General features: G+C 34.9%; 6 protein-coding genes and 8 pseudogenes across 14 annotated transcripts, besides 1 other annotated feature; 1 reads left to right on the top strand and 13 right to left on the bottom strand.

The window, feature by feature from the left end:
* Window positions 1-21158: part of a mobile genetic element that runs on past the window's edge.
* TVAGG3_0469750 lies at window positions 226-819 on the top strand (annotated as a pseudogene). Its single transcript has one exon. A coding segment is annotated over exon 1 (594 nt).
* TVAGG3_0469740 lies at window positions 1568-2515 on the bottom strand (annotated as a pseudogene). Its single transcript has one exon. A coding segment is annotated over exon 1 (948 nt).
* TVAGG3_0469730 lies at window positions 2928-3322 on the bottom strand (annotated as a pseudogene). The gene has a single exon. A coding segment is annotated over exon 1 (395 nt).
* TVAGG3_0469720 (uncharacterized protein) lies at window positions 3892-4378 on the bottom strand (the record flags this gene model as incomplete). Its single annotated transcript, XM_051235457.1, has 1 exon — window positions 3892-4378. A coding segment is annotated over one exon (487 nt), but the record flags the coding sequence as incomplete, so codon positions are not given.
* TVAGG3_0469710 (organellar and viral DNA polymerase type B) lies at window positions 4544-5479 on the bottom strand (the record flags this gene model as incomplete). Its single annotated transcript, XM_051235456.1, has 1 exon — window positions 4544-5479. The coding sequence occupies one exon, from the start codon at window positions 5477-5479 to the stop codon at window positions 4544-4546; it is 936 nt and encodes a 311-aa protein (XP_051093280.1).
* On the bottom strand, window positions 5818-6677 carry TVAGG3_0469700 (annotated as a pseudogene). The gene has a single exon. A coding segment is annotated over exon 1 (860 nt).
* Window positions 6831-7419, bottom strand: TVAGG3_0469690 (annotated as a pseudogene). Its single transcript has one exon. A coding segment is annotated over exon 1 (589 nt).
* Window positions 7591-8635, bottom strand: TVAGG3_0469680 (annotated as a pseudogene). Its single transcript has one exon. A coding segment is annotated over exon 1 (1045 nt).
* On the bottom strand, window positions 8656-8965 carry TVAGG3_0469670 (annotated as a pseudogene). The gene has a single exon. A coding segment is annotated over exon 1 (310 nt).
* On the bottom strand, window positions 12999-13555 carry TVAGG3_0469660 (annotated as a pseudogene). The gene has a single exon. A coding segment is annotated over exon 1 (557 nt).
* Window positions 15129-15476, bottom strand: TVAGG3_0469650 (uncharacterized protein; the record flags this gene model as incomplete). Its single annotated transcript, XM_051235455.1, has 1 exon — window positions 15129-15476. The coding sequence occupies one exon, from the start codon at window positions 15474-15476 to the stop codon at window positions 15129-15131; it is 348 nt and encodes a 115-aa protein (XP_051093279.1).
* On the bottom strand, window positions 16568-16987 carry TVAGG3_0469640 (uncharacterized protein; the record flags this gene model as incomplete). Its single annotated transcript, XM_051235454.1, has 1 exon — window positions 16568-16987. A coding segment is annotated over one exon (420 nt), but the record flags the coding sequence as incomplete, so codon positions are not given.
* Window positions 17354-17584, bottom strand: TVAGG3_0469630 (uncharacterized protein; the record flags this gene model as incomplete). Its single annotated transcript, XM_051235453.1, has 1 exon — window positions 17354-17584. One exon carries the CDS (start codon window positions 17582-17584, stop codon window positions 17354-17356), a length of 231 nt encoding a protein of 76 aa, XP_051093277.1.
* TVAGG3_0469610 (phage tail repeat-like family) lies at window positions 19773-21158 on the bottom strand (the record flags this gene model as incomplete). Its single annotated transcript, XM_051235452.1, has 1 exon — window positions 19773-21158. One exon carries the CDS (start codon window positions 21156-21158, stop codon window positions 19773-19775), a length of 1386 nt encoding a protein of 461 aa, XP_051093276.1.
* Window positions 21159-22276: the final 1118 nt, after the last annotated feature.

The raw sequence follows: 22276 nt of genomic DNA, 5'->3' as shown, positions 1-22276 counted from the left end.
AACAAGTCTGTCATTGACAAATTTTAAGACTGCTCTTTGTAATGTTTTATGGTTCTTGTCATATTCCCAGAAACAGAACTTTAGAACAAATTCACCTTTCTTGTTTACACTATGTAAGATTTTATGGTCGACAGATGTTTTGCTGTCAAAAAGCTTGTCTCGAATATAGATAGCGAAATCGCTAGACATTTTCTAAAAGATAAAAATTTTAATTTTTCTAAAAATATGTTAGAAAAAAAGTTTGCTGACATTGACAAAAAATTTGAGAATGTTTTAAACAAGAACAAGAGGAAGTTAGAAAATGCTCAGATAAAACCTATACATGACACAGTTCTTATTTGCTCAGAATGGTATAACAGGTCTAATCGCACCACCTGGGTCGGGTAAGACTTTCACTTATCTTAAAATGGCTGCACAACAACAAGAACTAGATGAGAAGAACCCATTCTATGAGTTAGTTGTCATTTGTAGTACTTCTGGTCAATTTGACCAAACCGTCAATTCGTTCAAAGATATTATAAAGAAGTCTAAGTTAGTATGTATAAAAGACTCTGAGTTGTTAGATTGGATAAAGAAGTACCAAAGAAGAGTTTTGAAGTATAATGCTATAAATGAGTATATAAATTCTAAGTTTAAAGACCCTAATGAGGAAATGCAGAGAATATTAGAGAAGAAACACTTCAGAAACAAACAGAAAGAGATAGAATACATTTCGAAGAAATTGCAATCTTACGATTGGAAGACTTACCCTCATAGATGTCTTCTTATCTTAGATGATTTCGCCTCTCATCCTTTGTTAAAGAATAGAGAACAAGATATGTGTCGAATTCTTAAGAAGCTCAGACACTTTAACATTTCAGTCGTAATATGTGTACAGACAGCAAAGAGTTTAAGTAAGGATGTTAAAAGAATACTTACTGACATTGTACTTTTCCCCGGATTGTCCGAAGACGATTTCATGGAACTTATGAAAGAGTCCATGGCAGGTAAGTTTGACAGACATGAACTATGGGAGAAGTACAAAGTCATACAAGACCCTCATACTTCTTTCAGAATTCATATCTACGCAAACAAAGTTCAAATTGTAAAAAGTCAAGCTTGAAAAATGTAAGTGTTTAGTCTTAGTAAGTCTGTTGTGGTGCTGGGGCTGTCGGTTCTTCTGGCTTTGGAAGGCATTCAGGAAGAGGGACGTGAGACATTCGTTTGTGTCCTGTCGGAAGGAAGAACTTTTCCAGTTGTCGGGAAAAACTTTTCCTGTCGGAAGGAAAAATTTTTTCTGTTGGAAGGAAAAACTTTTCCTGAAGTTCGACCAAAAAGTTCTCCATTTTCGAAAATTTGAATGGTTTACGGACGGACAACTGGAAAATTTTTTCTTGTCGTCGGGAAAAATTTTTCCTGTCGGAAGGAAATTTTTTCCAGTTGTCGGGAAAATATTTTTCCTGTCGGAAGGAAAAACTTTTTCTGTCGGATGGAAGGACTCGGAATGCCAGAAGGATTTGACGAGGCAATTTACTTTATAGAGCTACCTGAGCCATCTGAAGTCAAGCTTGAAAAATAAATGGTTCATCTACTCTACTTGTTTGAAGTTGTCAAAATACTCTGTTATTTTTTCCTTTAACAATGGCAAATCTTCTTTGAAGTAAGTATTGTACAACCTTTAATATCATAGTGTGTTTGAGGTAACGTATCTTGAACTATTTGTTTCACATCTTCATTTGGGGTCATTGAAATCGGTAAGTTTTCGCGATAGAACCAATTTCTGTCAGATTTGTAAATCTTAGCAAGGTCGTAAAAGCTTTTGTTGTTTCTTCTGACTAAATGCAACATAACCATATCTTTATCTTCTTCATTTTCCATCTCTTCAGTATAAATCATATACTTATAGTTCTTTTCCTTTCCTTTTGGTACCGAACGTGGTATTCTTTTCTGAATGCTTTTGTCTTTTGCTTCAAGCTTGTTCTCTAGCTCTTCACGTTCTTGTCTATGAATTTCGTCAAGAAGTCTGTATATATTCCAAGCATAACGAGGCGAAGCCCACATTGCAACAGCATTTACAAGAAGTCTATGTACATAATATCCTCTCAAACCGTTTGGCAATTTTTCACGATTTTCATAGAGTTTTGGCGACTGGGGTTTTTTACCTACTCGCTGTTCTTCACTGTTTTCATAGAGTTTTGGCGACTGGGGTTTTTTACCTACTCGCTGTTCTTCACTGTTTTCATAGAGTTTTGGCGACTGGGGTTTTTTTACCTACTCGCTGTTCTTCACTGTTTTCAGAAAAAAGTATGTCTCGCTGTGCTTCGCTTAAGAGTTCAATGGTGCTTTGGTTCCTAAACCAGTCTTTAGGAAGCTTAGTATCTGGTGCAAAACATGCTGTCAAAATACTTTGCATTTGGTACATATCGTCTTTGACCGAACGAATGAGACGTAACTGTTTGTTAAACTGTATGTACTTGTATTCTTCATTTATAGCTTCATGAACGATAGCAGTTGTTGTGTTCTCTGTTGTTGACATATCTGTCTTTACATACAAAATAAAAAAATAAATAAAAATAAAACTAACTTTATTTTTTCTATCTTAAGGAAATTCACTGTTTTCATAGAGTTTTGGCGACTACGTTTTCTTACGTACTCGCTGTTCTTCATGATTTTCATAGAGTTTTGGCGACCCCGAAAAAAGTCTGGGTCGCAATTTTTCACGATTTTCATGAGTTTTATGCAAGACCGAAGGAAGTCGGTCTAGAGAAATTTCACTGTTTTCATACGGAATCTCTTCTCTCGGTTTTTCCGAGGAAAGCAATCTTATGCCATTTTACTCAGATTTTTGTGCTGAATTCAGCAAAAATATATTTTAGGGTAGAAGGTTAGATCTAACCTGTTTTCTAACCTGTTTTTTTCACAAGCGTTTTACATGGTAAACGTTATTTTTACATGTATTTTTCAGCAACTTCGTCAAATAATTTTATAGCTTTATCTATCTCATCTACTTCAAACGTTTCTTTACCTTTCGTGGGAGCACCATACATTTTCTCAAACTTTTCGAGTAGTTCTGTTTCAGCAGCTCTCATATCGTTAACGAACACAACCTTGACTCTATTGACTGTACTGTCATATCTTTGAGTTATATTATATGTTCTTCCTATCTTATATCTCTTGTATTGAAGTCCTTCGGTTTCTGAACGATGTAAAGTAAGCCTTCACTGCAACGTTCCGTATCGAATGAACCATATGTTATGAAGTTATATCCAACAACTGGGTCAATCCATAACAAAACTATTGGTATAAGACTTTTGTCTATAAGATATGCTGTAGTTCCATAGAATCTTACCGATATCATAAGCTCAGGATTTCTTGTCAAAATTTTCTGAGTTGAAGCAATTCCAAACCCAATGCCATGTTTTCTTTCCAGATGGTGTTAGAATGTCTGACAAGAATATTTGTTGTATTTCTTTGAGTATCTTACGTTTAAATCACCTATTCTAACCACTTTGGTGTCATTGTCTATCTTTTTAACTGTTTCAAACTCAATGTTTGTCATATATGTCTTTACATACAAAATAAAAAAAAATATTTTACAAAAAACTAACTTTATTTTTTTCTATCTTAAGGAAATTCACGAAAATTCATGAGGTTAGAAAACGTGTTAGAAAACGTGTTAGATCTAACATTCTAACATAAATTATATTTTTACTGAATTCAATAAAAATAAATGGTTCATTTACTCACAATATTTTTTTACAAAACGACCCAAACTTTAACTTCTTTTCTGCAGCTTCAAATGCTATCTTAGCGAGTTCATATTCTCTAAATTCTCTCTTAAATCTTCTTGTTCCCATTGGTCTAGTTCGTATGGAGAATCTCTATAACCATAATATATCTCACGTTCATGTTCTAATTGTTTTTCACACATTTTTCCAACTTCTTCTTCGAACAAAGGTTTAGCATTCTCCACTGTATCTTCGAGTTCTTCTTCATCTAATTTCTCATGAACTTTCTTGTCTATGGAGTCCATAATTTTTCCAACTGCTATGCAATATTTTGGAGAAGCCCACATTGCTATATAGTTTATAAGTCTTGGGTCTACATACGTTCCTCTAACCTGTTTGATTTCATCAGGAATTCCGGCATGAATTTTGTATAAAAAGCAACCGTCTGAATTCCGGCGGTTGCTATATTCTTCACAAAATGCCTTATAATACTCTTCCCAGGACTTATTTTCCAACAACTTTCTAAAGTCTTTCCTAAACTGCTGACACATATTTGTTGCATTAATGTAACTATCCTTGTCTCTACGTAAGACTTCAATACCGTTATAAGTACCTTTTGTGAATGTTTCGCCATTAGATTTGTTCGTGAACGTTTTTGCTTCGACTGACATTTCTGTTCTTACATACAAAATAAAAAAATAAATAAAAATAAAACTAACTTTATTTTTTCTGTCTTAAGGAAATTCATGAAATTTGGTCATTTTTCAGTAAAAATATATTTTAGGTGAAGTGGTGCGATCTCACCTGTTTTTTCACCTAATTTTTCACATAACTATTTACAAGCGTTTTACATGAATTGTACGATGTATATTTGAAATCCTAAACAATTTCGTAGCTTCTATTTCTTCGCTGAGGATATCGAATGTTTTAACTATGCCGAAAGTTTCTTTATACTTCTTCTTGACGTCAGATAGAAGGAAATCGTCAGCAGTTGGATAGTTTTTGTTCAGAAATTCTAACATGTTCATTTTATCTTCTGCTGGTTTCTCTGCTTCTTTCTTTAAGTCTGCATAGTCGTTTCTCATACGTTCTATCTCTTTGACGGAGTAGTTATATCTCCTCATTGCTGCTTTACATTTAGAACATTGCGGGTTCATTTTTGCGTTATATTCTGAAACCTTACCTGCTAAAACAACCAAGGCGTCAATGGTTTTCTTTAACTCAAAAGTTGCTGGTTTTATCTGTTCATTCCATACCTTACCTCTTCTATCTTTATCTCTTATCTGCCATACACATTCAGCAACTAACGAAACAAAGTTGTCGTAGGTCTTAAATTCTTCAGATTTATATATGTCAGAGATGTTCTTATATACCATATCGCAATCTTTGTCCATAACCTTATGGTTGCAATGAAATCCTAGAAACTCATAGTTTACCTTTCGTATGAACTTCTTTATTTCTACTGAGTCAGTTGGTTTCACTTCTATTTCATCGAATTCAGGAATAGTGAGCTTTTGCTGCTGAATTTCAGGTAGTTTAGGCAAATGGTCAATAATGTCCTGCATTTCATAAAGATACTGTTCATTTGTTTCATCTTTCGCACTACAGTCTAAATTACATGTTAAAAGTTCTTGCTTTATCTTCTGGATTTTTGTTTCGAAAGTATATGAAGAAGGAATGAAGCTTTTCATTTCTACTAACATTGACGTAGGATTCATGACTAAAGAGTTTGGTGCTGTTGTTTGAATTGTTGTTGTGCCGATTGTTGACATTTCTGTTCTTACATACAAAATAAAAAAATAAAAAAAAATAAAACTAACTTTATTTTTTATTTCGGGAAAATTCATGAAAATTCATGAAGTGAAAAAAAAGGTGAAAAAGGAGGTGAGATCGCACCTCTTCACCTAAACTTTATTTTTGGGTCCTTTACACTCATTACGAAGAAGTCTTGACAAAACATTTACGAAGAAGTCTTGACAAAACATTTACGTTCATGTTTGACAAAACATTTACGAAGAAGTCTTGACAAAGCATGTACGATGAAGTCTTGACAAATTCATGAGTTTTCTACGATGTTAGAAAAAAATGTTATTTTCTAATATCTTCACATTCAATACTTTTTCAGCACTTTTCCGTAGTTATATATGAAAGACAATTCGAGATAAAAGTCATAGTACAATGGAATAATATGTTGCACACCATTTGTTGTGAACCAAACTTGAAAGTCAGAGAAACTGTTACTAGGTGGTTCGTAGAATTTAGAAGCAAAGTCATAAAAGTCCTTACCAATACATAGAAAACTATTGTTGCTTGAACTGAAACTTGCATGACACATAACATTTTGAGGGTCAAACACGTTTCTATAAACTGTCAAATCTGCTGGTGGAAGTATAAATTTAAATGGACCATCTGGTGGTAATGGTTCGTTCTGGTTTAGTAACCGAAGAAATTGTGCCCAAGAACGTTTGTCTACTTTCCAATATAAAAACTCTGTATCTCTTGGAGGGTTAATTTCAATCTTTTGAAATGAAACGGTGGAGTTCATCTTGTCATATTCTAGTTTCAGATAGTATGTTCCATTTAGTAAAGAGTCGTATTTTTCTTGAAATTCCCAATAATATTTGTTCATTTGAGTTTGAAAGTCATTTAGAGTTTTCTCAAGACTTCGTCTGAACGAACTGTAAAGATCCTCATTTCGTCAAATTTGTCTATTAGACCACCAGAACCTTTATACTGCCCATGAAAATATACTGCGAACATAAATGCGTTAGTTCTATTTGAAAACAAAACTCTTCTAAATCCTATTGCCTTTGCATCTGAAGGACTTTGAAGCCAACGAATTGGATAGTCAAAACTGTATGCTCGGGATGAAATTTCTTCATCTGAAATAGTCCTACCAGCATTTGTAAAGATATAGTCTAACGGTTTTGTATCTGCTACTTTTGTTCTTTGTTTTTCAACCTGAAGCATTTAATATATGTAAAAATATATTGTTTTAAAATGGTATGCCATTTCATATTTCTCATCTAACAAACAAGTTTCCTTCAACTTGAGGTTCACTAACAAACTCAGCGTACATTTCAAATAAAATTAAAAAATGTCACTTTTTTAAAAATAAATTTTTTACTTCATGCAATGTTTTATTTCTGTGCCGTCTTCAAGTATGCCCCAATATTTCCTTTTCGATATTACATGAACTTCAGAAAATACCTTATCTAGCTTAAAACAGCCCATCTTTTCACCGACCATTCCCATTTCAATGAGTTTGTTGTATCCTTCTTCGTTCGTCATGAGTGCGTCAATGTTCTCATAGTAAACCTTCACTTTGGATTTGACTTCGGAGAAGAATTTGTTGTAGTTGTCAAGGACTGCCTTTGCGAACTGAGGGTAAGACCAATGTTCGACAATAGGTTTTAATGTGGTTACTAAGCCACTTTGACCTTGAGTGAATTCGTACTTCAAAACAAAAGGAGAAAACCTTTCAACAAAGTTGTCGACCTTCTCATAATGTTTACTCTTCATCTCTGAGGTTTCTTAATGGAATATCCCCATGTCGAATTCATAAGCAATTTGAGTGTCATTGCAAGTTTGGGGTTTGAAGCTTTCCTAATATCATACAGTTGTTGTATGACTTTTCCAACTGTATAGTTCCTTCCCGGAAACTCACCATCTTCGTTTGGAATTCCAGTCGAATATATTGGACAAACCTCATGTATGCAGCGTTAAGGTCGACATAGTATATCTTTTCATCTGAGTCGAACTTGTCGCAACCAATTGGTCCAGTTTGTGGAAATTCAAGTGAGTCTCTTATCTTCTGAGAAACTTCTCCTGTTATCTCATAAACATCGTCGAAGCAACCTGTTTCATATAAAACCTTCTGACCTAACTCAGATGCTCTCCAATACAATTTGACGTCAATTGGATGTCTCAATGGAAGTTTTTTATAGCATCTTGAAGTTCTTGCAACCTCATTGGAAGTTCTTCTGGTTCAGGTTGGTATCCGAACAATCCAACTCCTTTTGGAATTGTGTACTTCTTTTGTACTAGAACTTTGTCTGGAACAACTTTTGGTCTTGCTAACAGTGAAAAGTTTGTTTCGTCTTTTGGTACAAAAGTTTCTGTCAGCTTGTCATCTGGAATTGGTTCCAACAAACCTTTCTCGAAAAGAATGTTTACAGCTCTGACAATGTTGCACTTGCCTTTCCGAACAATGGGTTTGTAAGACTTTCGTTCAACATGAAGTGGTTGTGGACAATTGCAATCTTCAACCATGGTAAATTGAACTCAACAACATAGTCGTCATGTGAAGAACCTTTAGCTGTAGGTATGTTGACTCGGATATTGACATTTGCCAACGGTGCAATTTTTGCCAATTGACCTCTGAGAATGTACCTTGTCTTCACACATGACTCAAGATACTTCATCTTCTCATCTGTAACAAGACCAGAGTTCCTGAGACATGTAAGAATGCAAGGTTCGTTGACAATTGTTTCAATTGAATTGTAAATTCCATACCTTGTCAAGTCAATGTCAGACTTATTTATGAACGGGAAGTATCCAGCATGTTGTCTGACTGCTTGAGGGTTAGGTTGGTACCATTCGAACTTGACACTTGCAATTCCTTCAATTGCATTCAAAATGTCTGAGTCGGAGTCAACCATTTGTTCTCTCTTTGTAGTCTTGAAAGCGTCAAGAAGTTTTGCAGCTGTTGTGACATTGCCATTTGCATAGTAAATGTGACCATCCAAATCCGTTATGGTCAATCTGAGATTGTGTCCTTTCTTATTTCCGTCTTGAATTGCAGCAAGTACACCCATGAAGCCTTCTTTGTTCTTTCCTTCGTCAAAGTTTACTGTAAAGGTTCGACCAGATGTAATTTGACTTCTAACTTCACGATACTTTTCATATGCATATCTTGTTCTTTCCATGGGAGCATGTGCGTCTTCACCTTTTCCTTTTTTCCTTCTCAAGGATGCAATTGTTCGTCATGTTTCCAGTAGAATCTGGCAAAGCCGTCGTGTCCTTCAACTTGAGGTTCACTAACATCGAAAGGCATGTCCATAAGACGTTCTTCTTCTAACCTCTCTAGTCTGTTTGGATAATTGGCACGTGCTGTTTCCAAATCCATTTCGTAGCGAAGACCAGCCAGTTTTGTCATAGACTTTTATGGGTCTTCCTTTCTTATATTTAAACTTCTTCGAAACTCTCCAACCATATCTTTGCAACTCTGCTTTTATTCTAGCAGATTTTCTATCCATTCTATATGGGGGCATTTTATAAAAATAAAAAAATATTTTTCTTTACTTTACATAACCGCCTGCTGCATAAGTCTTTGACGCCAACCCATACCAGCTAATGAAGGTTGACTTGGTTTAGTTTGGAAACTAAACTTTGGTTTTGGTTTATCTTTCAGTTTTGGTTTCTCTTCTTCTATCGGTTTTTCGTCACTTTCGGTTCCTCTGACTTTACTTTACCTGCAGGAACAGTTGTGTCGTCAACATCTTCATAAATATCATATGCCATTTGTTTTTTGTTTTCCTTTCAACTTTTTGTGTTTGTTGTAAAGTTTAGAATATTTTGACTCTAAGTCAATGAGATGTTTCTATAATGAACTGTGGTCAGTGAAGTAAACTTTTCCATCTGTTGTCTCGAAAGCTCCTTCAGACTTCAATATTTTATTTGTGAGAGTCTGTTTCTTTTTGAGATACTAGCCGTTCCATTTTTATGAAAAGTGACTTTGTAGTTAGGGTTTGTATTTCCAGACCTGGCACTTTCTATTATTGTCATAAACTTTTATTTTTGCTGAACATTCAGCAACAAATGAAACGGGTCAGGATTGTACTGTCAACATAACATTGAAATGTCATCATAAACACCTTAGTACAGTCATAAAAATGCTGCTTTTGAGGTCGAGCCACTTTTGGCTACCACCGTATTTTTCAACCCAAAACTCAAGACTTCCTGCCATGAATTTTGTATAAAAAGCAAACGTCGGAATTCAACTGTTGCTATATTCTTCACAAAAACATTTACTAAGAATGTCATCCGAAAAATTCAAGAGGTTAGAAAACGTGTTAGATCTAACATGCCTAACATAAATTATTAATTTTGGTCCAGGCCGGAACACTCTCTTCAATTGCGAGCTGTTGGCATACTTCCTTTAGCGTAATACGGTTCAGGACCTTCTTCGAATCTTGGTCTCTCTTCGATTGGACTGAGATTAGGAATTGCGTGGGTGGAGCTTGCTGGAACATTCCAAGGGTTGGGAAGTAAGGCATAGCAGAGGAGGGTAGTTCGGGAAGCCTTGTGTGCGTAGTAACCTTGAGGTGGAAATTGGTAGAAAATCAATGCGGAGGTACTTGCGGAGACTGAGGTTCCGAGAGAGTTATGTGTTTCTTTAAAGCTTCACGCCTCTGTCGTTTGGCTGTGTACAATCGGACTCGGTTGGTGGAAAACGTGGACATTCTTTGTGCTTGAACCTCGGAAGCCACAAAGGCTGATTTTTAGAAAATCTCTACTTACTAGCAGTACTGCTACGGACAGTAGCAGCGTAGAACATAATAATTTACTGACATAAAGTAGCAGTACTTTTTCTGACCAGTAGCAAAATGCAGTACCTTTTACTTGGGAAACTAGCATGTACGTTTCTAACTGACAGTAGCTAGTCATCTTTACTGACGTGCAAAGAGCTGAACCGCAGTCAAACCATATATCGTACCGAAAAACCCTCTCAAAATTTTCCTTTTTACTGATCAGTAGAAGTAGCTTTTTACTGACAGTAGCAACTTTTACTGGGCAGTAGCAGTACTTTATACGACAGTAGCAGTACTTTGTTCTGACAGTAGCAGTACCTTTTACTACAGTAGCAGTACTTTACTGAACAGTAGGCAATGGTCGAGGTCGAACCTACCGACGAGGCAATTTACCTAATTGAAATTAACGAGCTGCGTCAAAGTGACTACTTGCGCAAGGTTCATGAAGAGCAAGGTCAAGTTCACCACTATTCTGAAGGGCTGCCTTGGAATTCTCGTGAGACTTCGACTGGAATTCCAAGTCAAATACCAAGAGACGTGACAGCCTACGACACATAAAGCCAAGCAAAGAAGGAAGCCATTATAAAGTTCTTTGCCGAAGTGCTTCCCTTGGATACTATTCCACAACAGAGAGAGTCCAATTTCCACGAATTATACCAAATTCTCAGAGCACTTTCCACTTCTCGGGTCAACCATTCTCACCATAACCTGTGAAGCGAACATCCCAACGACCTCAGTTTCAGTAAACCAATTGATTCAAACATTCAAGTACCACTTCACTTTTTTATGTTTTTGTGAAAGTTCCAAAAAATAAATTTGTTTCATGAGTATTTCTATGCGGATGTTAGAAAAGTGGTTAAAACGTGTTAGATCTAAACAATTGCTAAAACATAAACGATTATTTTTCAAATCTTTTTTCAGCACTTTTCCGTAGTTATATATTAAAGACATCGAGGATAAAAATCATAGTATCATTTGAATATATGTTGCACACCATTTGTTGTGAACCAAACTTGAAAGTCAGACGAAAAACTGTTACTAGTGGTCGTAGAATTTAGAAGCAAAAGTTCATAAAAGTCCTTACCAATACATAGAAAAACTATTGTTGCTTGAACTGAAACTTGCATGACACATAACATTTTGAGGAATCCAAACACTGTAAATCCATAATCAAAACCTATTCAAACCCAGCGCATGACTGGTAGTGTAATTGTATAAATTTGAAAGTTGGGACGCATGTCTGGTGGTAATTGGTTCGTTTCTGGTTTAGTAAACCGAAGAAAGTTGTGCCCAAGAAACGGTTCTGTCTACTTTCCACAAGACTAAAACTACCACAACCTCGTGACTCATCTTGAGAGCACGCTAAATTTATTATCATATCTCTTGAAATGAACGGTGGGCAAGTAGATATTCATCTTGTCAAATATTCTAGATCCTTCACCCGCAATAGTATGTCGTCCATCATACAAGCAGTCGTACTTGTTTCAATTCCGTATATACCTAAACTCCCAAGAGTTAATATTTGTTCATTTGGTTGAAAGTCATTTAGAGTTTTCTCAAGACTTTCGTCTGAACGAACCTGTAAAGCAGATATCTTCATTTCGTCAGAGCAAGATCTTTCATATTAGACCAAATCAACGACCTTTATTACTCCATGAAAATATAGGCGAACATTAAACTGTTTGTTCTATTTAGAAACAAAAACTCCTCTAAATGCCTATTGCACTTTGCATCTGAAACTTTAGAAGACCAACGAATTGGATTAAAGTCAACCACCCTGTGATACTCGGATGGAAATTTCTTCATCTGAAATAGTCCTACAGCATTTGTAACCAGATATAGTTCTAACGGTTTTGTATCTGCTTACTTTTTTTCTTTGTTTTACTATCAATACTCGGAAGCATTTTAAATTATGTAAAAATATATTGTTTTAAAATGGATAAATGCCATTTCAATAACTGTCTCATCTAACAAACAAGTTTCCCAACTGTCTTCTCCAATCAAACTCAGCGTACATTTCACTGCAAAATACCCAATTTAAAAATGGTCACTTTTTAATGATACAAAACTCATAAATTTTTACTTCATGCAATGTATTTAACGCAAAATGTCGCTGACAAAGAATATTTGTTGTATTTCTTTGAGTATCTTACGTTTAAATCACCTATTCTAACCACTTTGGTGTCATTGTCTATCTTTCTAACTGTTTCAAACTCAATGTTTGTCATTTCTGTTCTTACATACAAAATAAAAAAATAAATAAAAATAAAACTAACTTTATTTTTTCTGTCTTAAGGAAATTCATGAAATTTGGTCATTTTTCAGCAAAAAATATATTTTAGGTGAAGAGGTGAGATTTCACCTGTTTTTTCACCTGTTTTCTCACATGGTCTAAAACACACAAAACTCATGAAATTTGGTCATTTTTCAGCAAAAATATATTTTAGGGTAGATGGTTAGATCTAACACGTTTTTTCACCTGTTTTCTAACATGGTCTAAAACACACAAAACTCATGAAATTTCAAGACTTCATCGAACTTAAATGTTTTGTCAAGACTTCATTGTAAATGACCAAAAATATATTTTATGTTAGCATGTTAGATCTAACACGTTTTCTAACACGTTTTCTAACACGTTTTCTAACATGGTCTAAAACACACAAAACTCATGAATTTCATACGGAATTCAGCAAAAATATATTTTATGTTAGCATGTTAGATCTAACACGTTTTCTCACCTGTTTTCTAACATAACTATTTACAAGCGTTTTACATGGTATATGTTGCGATGGTTCATGACTTTAAACAGTTTTGTAGCCTCTATTTCTTCTTTTAGTACATCGAATGTTTTAACGATACCGAAGGTTTCTTTATATTTCTTCTTGACGTCAGATAGAAGGAATCTTCTGCTGTTGGATAGTTTTTGTTCAGAAATTCTAACATGTCCATTTTATCTTCTGCTGGTTTTTCTGCTTCTTTCTTTAAATCTGCATAGTCGTTTCTCATTCTTTCTATCTCTTTGACGGAGTAGTTATATCTCCTCATTGCTGCTTTACATTTAGAACATTGCGGGTTCATTTTTGCGTTATATTCTGAAACCTTACCAGCTAAAACAACTAAAGCGTCAATTGCTCTCTTCATCTCAAACATAGCGGGTCTTATTTGTTTGTTCCATACTTTGCCTCTTCTATCTTTATCTCTTATCTGCCATACACATTCAGCAACTAACGAAACAAAGTTGTCGTAGGTCTTAAATTCTTCAGATTTATATATGTCAGAAACATTCTTATATACCATATCGCAATCTTTGTCCATAACCTTATGGTTGCAATGAAATCCTAGAAACTCATAGTTTACCTTTCGTAATGAACTTCTTTATTTCTACTGAGTCAGTTGCTTTGACTTCAATTTCGTCGAATTCAGGAATAGTGACTTTTGTTGTTGGATTTCAGGCAATTTGGGTAATGGTCAATAATGTCCTGCAATTTCATAAAGATACTGTTCATTTGTTTCATCTTTCGCACTACAGTCTAATTACATGTGTAAAAGTTCTTGCTTTAATCTTCTGGATTTCTGTTTCAAAAGTATATGAAGAAGGAATGAAGCTTTTCATTTCTACTAACATAGATGTTGGATTCATGACTAACGAGTTTGGTGCTGTTGTTTGAATTGTTGTTGTGCCGATTGTTGACATTTTTATTTTTTTATACAAAATAAAAAAATAAAAAAAAATAAAACTAACTTTATTTTTTATTTCGGGAAAATTCATGAAAATTCAAGAGGTGAAAAAAGAGGTGAAAAAACAGGTGAGATCTAACATTCTAACATAAACTTTATTTTTGGGTCCTTTACACTCATTACGAAGAAGTCTTGACAAAACATTTACGAAGAAGTCATGAAAATTCAAGAGGTTAGAAAACGTGTTAGAAAACGTGTTAGATCTAACACTACCGACATTCTCGTCAATACAAAAAAATGACACTTTTTCATTAGATAACTGTTATTTTTGACGAAGTGAAGGTTACACTTCGTCAAAAAAATCCCTGAAATCATATCTTTTATACAAAATAAATAAAATAAAATGACACTTTTTCATTAGATAACTGTTATTTTTTGACGAAGTGAAGGTTTACACTTCGTCAAAAAAATCCCTGAAATCATATCTTTTATACAAAATAAATAAAATAAAATGACACTTTTTCATTAGATAACTGTTATTTTTTGACGAAGTGAAGGTTTACACTTCGTCAAAAAAATCCCTGAAATCATATCTTTTATACAAAATAAATAAAATAAAACTAACTTTATTTTTGGGTCCTTTACACTCATTACGAAGAAGTCTTGACAAAACATTTACGAAGAAGTCATGAAAATTCAAGAGGTTAGAAAAGAGGTGAAAAAACATTTACGAAGAAGTCTTGACAAAACATTTACGAAGAAGTCATGAAAATTCAAGAGGTGAAAAAAGAGGTGAAAAAACAGGTGAGATCTCACATTCTAACATAAACTTTATTTTTGGTGTAAATTTCATGATTTTCGAGAGTTTTAGACCATGTTAGAAAACAGGTGAGAAAACAGGTGAGATCTAACATTCTAACATAAACTTTATTTTTGCTGAATTCAGCAACAAAATGAACGAGGTCAGGATGTATGTAAATACATTTGAATTCATTCATAACACCCTTAGTAAGCTCATAAAATGCTTGTTTTGAGGTCGAGCCACTTTTGGCTCCACCGTATTCTTTCAACCAAAACTCAAGAATTTCCTGCATGAATTTTGTATAAAAAGCAACCGTCGGAATTCAGACTGTTGCTATATTCTTCACAAAACATTTACGAAGAAGTCATGAAAATTCAAGAGGTTAGAAAACGTGTTAGATCTAACATGCTAACATAAATTATATTTTTGGTCCGGGAACAACTTTCTCTCAATTGGAGCTGTGGCATACTCTTTGCGTAAACGGTTCAGACCTTCTTCGAACTCTTGGTCTCTCTTCGATTTGGACTGAGATTGGAATTGCTGGGGTGGAGCTTGCTGGAACATCCAAGGGTTGGGGAAGTAAGGCATAGGCAGAGGAGGGTAGTTCGGGAAGCCTTGTGGTGGGTAGTAACCTTGAGGTGGAAATTGGTAGAAATTCGGAGGTACTTGCTGGAACTGAGGTTGCTGAGGAGACTGTTGTGGTTCTTTAGGTTCCTCTGGTTTGGGAATGGACTCGGTTGGTGGGACGTGGGACATTCGTTTGTGGCTTAACCGTCGGACCACAACGATAAAAATCTCTGCTACTAGCAGTACTGCTACTGACAGTAGCAGTACTTTTACTGACAGTAGCAGTACTTTTTCTGACAGTAGCAGTACTTTTACTGACAGTAGCAGTACTTTTACTGACAGTAGCAGTACTTTTACTGACAGTAGCAGTACTTTATCGTCGAAAACCTCTCAAATTTTCCTTTTTACTGACAGTAGCAGTACTTTTACTGACAGTAGCAGTACTTTTACTGACAGTAGCAGTACTTTTACTGACAGTAGCAGTACTTTTTCTGACAGTAGCAGTACTTTTACTGACAGTAGCAGTACTTTTACTGACAGTAGCAATGGTCGAGGTCGAACCTACCGACGAGGCAATTTACCTAATTGAAATTAACGACTGCGTCAAAGACTACTTGCGCAAGGTCATGAAGCCCAAGGTCAAGTTCACCACTATTTCTGGAAGGGCTGCCTTGAATCTCGAGACTTCGACTGGAATTCCAATTCAAATACCAGACGGGACAGCCTACGACGACATAAAGCAAGCAAAGAAGGAAGCCATTATAAAGTTCTTTGCCAAGCGTCCTTGGATACTACTTCCAAACAGAGAGAGTCCAATTCCACGAATTATACAAATTCTCAGAGCACTGTTCCACTTCTCGGGTCAACCATTCTACATAACCTGTGAAGGCGACATCCAACCAGTTCAGTAAACCTTTAACGTTTAACTGCACTTTTTATGTTTTTTGTGAAAGTGTCAAAAATAAATTGTTTTCATGAGTTTTCTACGATGTTAGAAAAGTGGTTAGAAAACGTGTTAGATCTAACATGCTAACATAAACATTATTTTTCAATACTTTTTCAGCACTTTTCCGTAGTTATATATGAAAGACAATTCGAGATAAAAGTCATAGTACAATGGAATAATATGTTGCACACCATTTGTTGTGAACCAAACTTGAAAGTCAGAGAAACTGTTACTAGGTGGTTCGTAGAAATTTAGAAGCAAAGTCATAAAAGTCCTTACCAATACATAGAAAACTATTGTTGCTTGAACTGAAACTTGCATGACACATAACATTTTGAGGGTCAAACACGTTTCTATAAACTGTCAAATCTGCTGGTGGAAGTATAAATTGAAATGGACCATCTGGTGGTAATGGTTCGTTCTGGTTTAGTAACCGAAGAAATTGTGCCCAAGAACGTTTGTCTACTTTCCAAAATAAAAACTCTGTATCTCTTGGAGGGTTAATTTCAATCTTTTGAAATGAAACGGTGGAGTTCATCTTGTCATATTCTAGTTTCAGATAGTATGTTCCATTTAGTAAAGAGTCGTATTTTTCTTGAAATTCCCAATAATATTTGTTCATTTGAGTTTGAAAGTCATTTAGAGTTTTCTCAAGACTTTCGTCTGAACGAACTGTAAAGATTCTCATTTCGTCAAATTTGTCTATTAGACCATCAGAACCTTTATACTGCCCATGAAAATATACTGCGAACATAAATGTGTTAGTTCTATTTGAAAACAAAACTCTTCTAAATCCTATTGCCTTTGCATCTGAAAGGACTTTGAAGCCAACGAATTGGATAGTCAAACCTGTATACTCGGGATGAAAAATTTCTTCATCTGAAATAGTCCTAACCAGCATTTGTAAAGATATAGTCTAACGGTTTTGTATCTGCTACTTTTGTTCTTTGTTTTTCAACCTGAAGCATTTAATATTATGTAAAATATATTGTTTTAAAATGGTATGCCATTTCATATTTCTCATCTAACAAACAAGTTTCCCAACGTCTTCTCCAACAAACTCAGCGTACATTTCAAATAAAATTTAAAAAATGTCCTTTTTAAAAAATAAATTTTTACTTCATGCAATGTTTAACACATCGAAAGGCATGTCCATAAGACGTTCTTCTTCTAACCTCTCTAGTCTGTTTGGATAATTTGCACGTGCTGTTTCCAAATCCATTTCGTAGCGAAGACCAGACAATTTGTCATAGACTTTTATGGGTCTTCCCTTCCTATATTTAAAATTCTTCGAAACTCTCCAACCATATCTTTGCAACTCTGCTTTTATTCTAGCAGATTTTCTATCCATTCTATATGGGGGCATTTTTATAAAAATAAAAAATATTTTTTTCTTTACTTTACATAACGCCTGCTGCCATAAGTCTTTGACGCCAACCCATACCAGCTAATGAAGGTTGACTTGGTTTAGTTTCCAAACTAAACTTTGGTTTTGGTTTATTTCAGTTTTTGGTTTTTCTTCTCTATCGGTTTTTCGTCACTTTTCGGTTTCTCTGACTTTACTTCACTTGCAGGAACAGTTGTGTCGTCAACATCTTCATAAATATCATATGCCATTTGTTTTTGTTTTCCTTTCAACTTTTTGTGTTTGTTGTAAAGTTTAGAATATTTCGACTCTAAGTCAATGAGATGTTCTATAAATGAACTGTTGGTCAGTGAAGTAAACTTTTCCATCTGTTGTCTCGAAAGCTCCTTCAGACTTCAATATTTTATTTGTGAGAGTCTGTTTCTTTTTTTGAGATACTTGCCGTTCCATTTTTATGAAAAGTGACTTTGTAGTTAGGGTTTGTATTTCCAGACCTGGCACTTTCTATTATTGAATTTTTCTCTTCATCTGTAAGTTCTTTGACAGGTTTTGACAATGGTTCTGAACTTTTTGTTTGTGGTGTCAAATCTACCGTTTCAACTTCTTCGGTCATTTCATCTCAGTAAAAAATTTTAGTTTGGTTTGTTTTCAACTGGTTGTTGTTGTTTTTTTAAGTCGGTCTAAAACTTCCTGAGGTATAGGAAGAACTTGACAAACACGTTGTGTAACTGCTGGAAGCCGACAAATCCATTTGAACCATTTGTCTCAATGCTGTAGTTCATTTCATCTCAGTAAAAAACTTTACATTCCCCACGTTTGAGGCGGTTGAGGTTGGTTATTGTTTACCCATTGTTGTGCATGGTTTATATCCTCTGTTAAAGAATCTTTCACCTTGGTCCATATAGTGTCCTGCTTGGTTATAGTAGTCTTTGCTTTGTTAATAATAGTTTCCTGCTTGTCTTCCTACATTGTCCATCCATCCTTGAACTTTTCCTCTTGTTTCAGGATTTGGAATAAGATTTGTTGCATCTCGTGCTACATCCCAACCTTTCTGTACAGTTTGTATAATAGGTTGTGCTTTCTCTTTAAGTATACCTAATGTACTCAAAATCTTCCTTCCAACTCCAAATACACCTCTGGCTATTGTTCCACTGCGGGCAAAAATCTGGATGCAACTCCTGCTAATGCGCCAAATAAACCCATTTCTTATAGGATAAAAAATGACGAATCCAAACAAGGACCCTATGTTCTAAAGCGACAAAGAAAGCACTCATGATAAAAATCTTAGTTCAACACCAAATGCTTGGTTTATGGATATCTTGGAAAACATTCCGAGAGTTAGAACAGATGGACCACCATACTGGCTAATATTTGTCGGTCAACACAAGATACTGTGAAGCCATACCATTACAGTCCAAAAGCTATTTAGATATCTTAGCAGCTTTGACAATATTCGTTGACAAATACCATCCAACAAAACTGACATCTGACTGTGAAAGTTCTTTCAAATCAGATGATGTAAAAAACTATCTGCGTTCAAAAAATGTAAACCAATATTTCATTGTCGACCAAAACCATTCTGCTCTTTGGTGTCATTGACGGATGTATAAAAATGTTAAGAGACTTAAACCAACCACAATGTGGTGAAGCAAATGAATGTCATATGACGACAAATTATAGACACTTCTCCATGGCAAAGATGAGACAAGTTTTAAATATTTCCAATAGCCGTAAACAAAAAGGTTTGGGAAACCACTCCCCGGAAGAAATGAAAAACAACCCTGACTTAGAGAGAAGACTATATATTTAATAATTTAGTCAAAAGAGACAAACAAGAAAGAATGCCGGGCTTCAAACTTCAGAAAAGGTGACAAAGTAAAAATAGAAATACCTAAACGCGACCCATATGAAAATACTATTGACTATGACAACAATGGGAACCCGACAGGTACTCACATTCGTGTTCGTAAAATAGAAGAAAGTATACAAGAGAATATTATGAAGTTTTAGGCAAACATGGCAAAATGTACACACTGCAAGCAGAAGATAAAACTACTATTGTCAGACCTCGTTTCAAACTTGTCAAAGTTCAAGGTGGTATACTTTCAAAGACAGTTCCTAACAAATATAAGACAACTCCTGACGAATATGCTAAAGAAGTTGAAAATGACGACTAAGCATTTCTATACCATGCGTAAACTGTCATGTAAGGTGGCATGTAGTCTTTACTTTGTCCCGTTGTTTGTGTATATCCTGAAACGAAATGTGTATGGTTTCCATCTCCCTGAGTGTCACTCCAGTAACCATTTATAGCAAACTTAACGTCGTCTTTAACATCATATCCTTTACCTTTTGTCATTCCTGACCAACCAATATATCTATGACTATGCCAACCTGCTTGAGATGTACTTAAATCTATGTAGTGACTGTGTGCAGGTAAATTTGCACCTGAAATCGTTTTACTTCCACCTGTTTCCTTTGAAGAGTTTGCACAATACAAAAACCTGTCGACTATTTGAGTCCAAGTTCCAAAACCCAGAACTGTTTCTGGATTTGTTGAGTTCATTGACGTATAAATAGAGCCTATAGGATATAATGTTTGAAGTATTTCTGTCTTTAATGTTTGAAGCTCTGTTTTGTCTGCTTTCTTATCTAACATTGCGGGTAGTTCATGTGCTTCAAAGTTTCTGGCATGACTTTCAATGTTCCTGCAACTGTTATCTAAACTGTTTAGTGTATCTTTTACGCTTGTACTCGGATTTTCTAATGGTGCACTTGAACCAAGGTCAAAGTTCAATATTATGTCGTCTGCTGTAAAAGTTGTAAAACTTGTATGTGTATGAGTCTTATTTGCTTTCTTCTCTAACTCATCGTTAACATAAGTTTTATCTGCTTTAAGGTCTAAACATCCTGAAACCCATCCTGTATCAGCTTTAGTTTTTAAAATCTTCGATGTCCATTCATGATACCATTCAGCCCTTTCTATAATTTCATTATCTTTTTCATCCACATATTCCTTATCCGCTTTCTTCTCTAACTTACTAGCCACATATTCCTCATCCGCTTTCTTTTCAAGGCTAACGTTTAAGTCTGTTATTTCAGATATAGAATGTGTATGAGTCTTTTTAGAATATTCGTTTTCAGCTCTTGTCACTTCACTTGACATTTTATTGTCAACATATGTTTTGTCTGCTAGTTCAGGATGAGTATGTTCTTTTGTTGCATAAGCATTGTTAGCTCTTTCTTCTTCTTTTGCTATTGCATCGTCTACATATTCTTTGTCAGCTTTGTTGTCAACATCTGCTTTCAAAAGAAGTTCATTTATAGGTTTCTCGTTTAAAGTTCCTTTTGTTGGATTTATACAGACAGTATGGTTCTTATTGTCTTGAAACAGAAACTCATCTGTTAAAGGGTTTAATGTCAGTTTTAAGTTTCCTTCTTTCAATGACTCAGATATCTTAGAATAGTTTGAAAAGTTTGTTGTGTTCTTATTTAGAGCTTGCACAATGAGTTGTCGGTTGTGTTGTATTTCTCTCATAGACGCTGTTTCATTTGACATTTTTATTATAGATAAAATATGCTTCCAATAGAAAAAGAAAATTCAAGAGTTGCTACAACTAAACCATTAGATGAACTTTTTACTAATGTCGGTCAAAAGTTTGAGACAGAGACCGTAAAGCATGAAGGCTATCGTTTTGACTACCCATTAAGATGGCTAAGAGACCCATCTGTCACAAAAGCTATTGGCTTTCGTAGAATGAAGTTTGTGTCTGTAGAAGATAAAAGTTTTCCATTTATTGTAAGGTTTCATATAGATTATATATCTGAAGGGAAACGAAAAATGTGGGAAGAAATTGAGCTAATACAAGTTGACCTTTCATCTTCTCTACAGACTGCGTTAAAAAATATAGAAGATAAAATAAATTCATGTTATGCAAAATATGCTGATGAATATGCAAATACCGAGAGCACACTTTATGTGAGAATTGTATATGACAAACAAAATTCACAAGTGTCATTTCAAATCTACGAAAACAATCCAAATAAAGACGAACAAATATATACAGAATTCACTGCAATGTCATGGTATTATTTGCAAAGAATGTTAAATCAGAAAGTCGAACTTCCTTTAGCAAATATTACAGTCGATATGCAAGAGATGAACCATATTTATTTAAAGATGTTTTCGACCAAGATGCTATTATTGTTCATGCTTCATTTTCTGGCGCCCAAAACTCTTTCTTATGCTTGGCAAATGACTTTTACGAAAAACCTACAAAGTTATACGAACCACCAAGTGGAAGTATTTCAGACTTTCAAGTATGGTTTACTACAGATGGAAGAAAAAGAATAATTCCATTATACCATGTGTTTTACTTAGAACTTAGTTTCATATACAACTACTATCGAACGGTAAAAATATAATTTTTTAATACGGTTGAGGTGTTGGATTTGGTTGCCAACTAGACTGTGGTGCAGGTTCAGGCTGTTGTATAACAGGAGCTTGTTCTTCTGGTTCAGGGTCTTTAGGTATAATACCAACGAACTGACCTACTCTTTTACCAATATTTTTGACTCCGTTCCAAATTCCTCTTCCTACGGTTTTTATTCCATTCCATATACCTCTTCCAACATTTCGAAAGAAGTTTCCTATCTTACTGAAGAAACCATTTTACT

The sequence above is a fragment of the Trichomonas vaginalis genome, chromosome II (assembly GCF_026262505.1).
Source record: "Trichomonas vaginalis G3 chromosome II, whole genome shotgun sequence".
In the NCBI taxonomy this organism is placed as follows: domain Eukaryota; phylum Parabasalia; order Trichomonadida; family Trichomonadidae; genus Trichomonas; species Trichomonas vaginalis.
The sequence above is the reverse complement of the archived record's forward strand: the minus strand, read 5'-3'. Positions and strand labels throughout refer to the sequence as shown.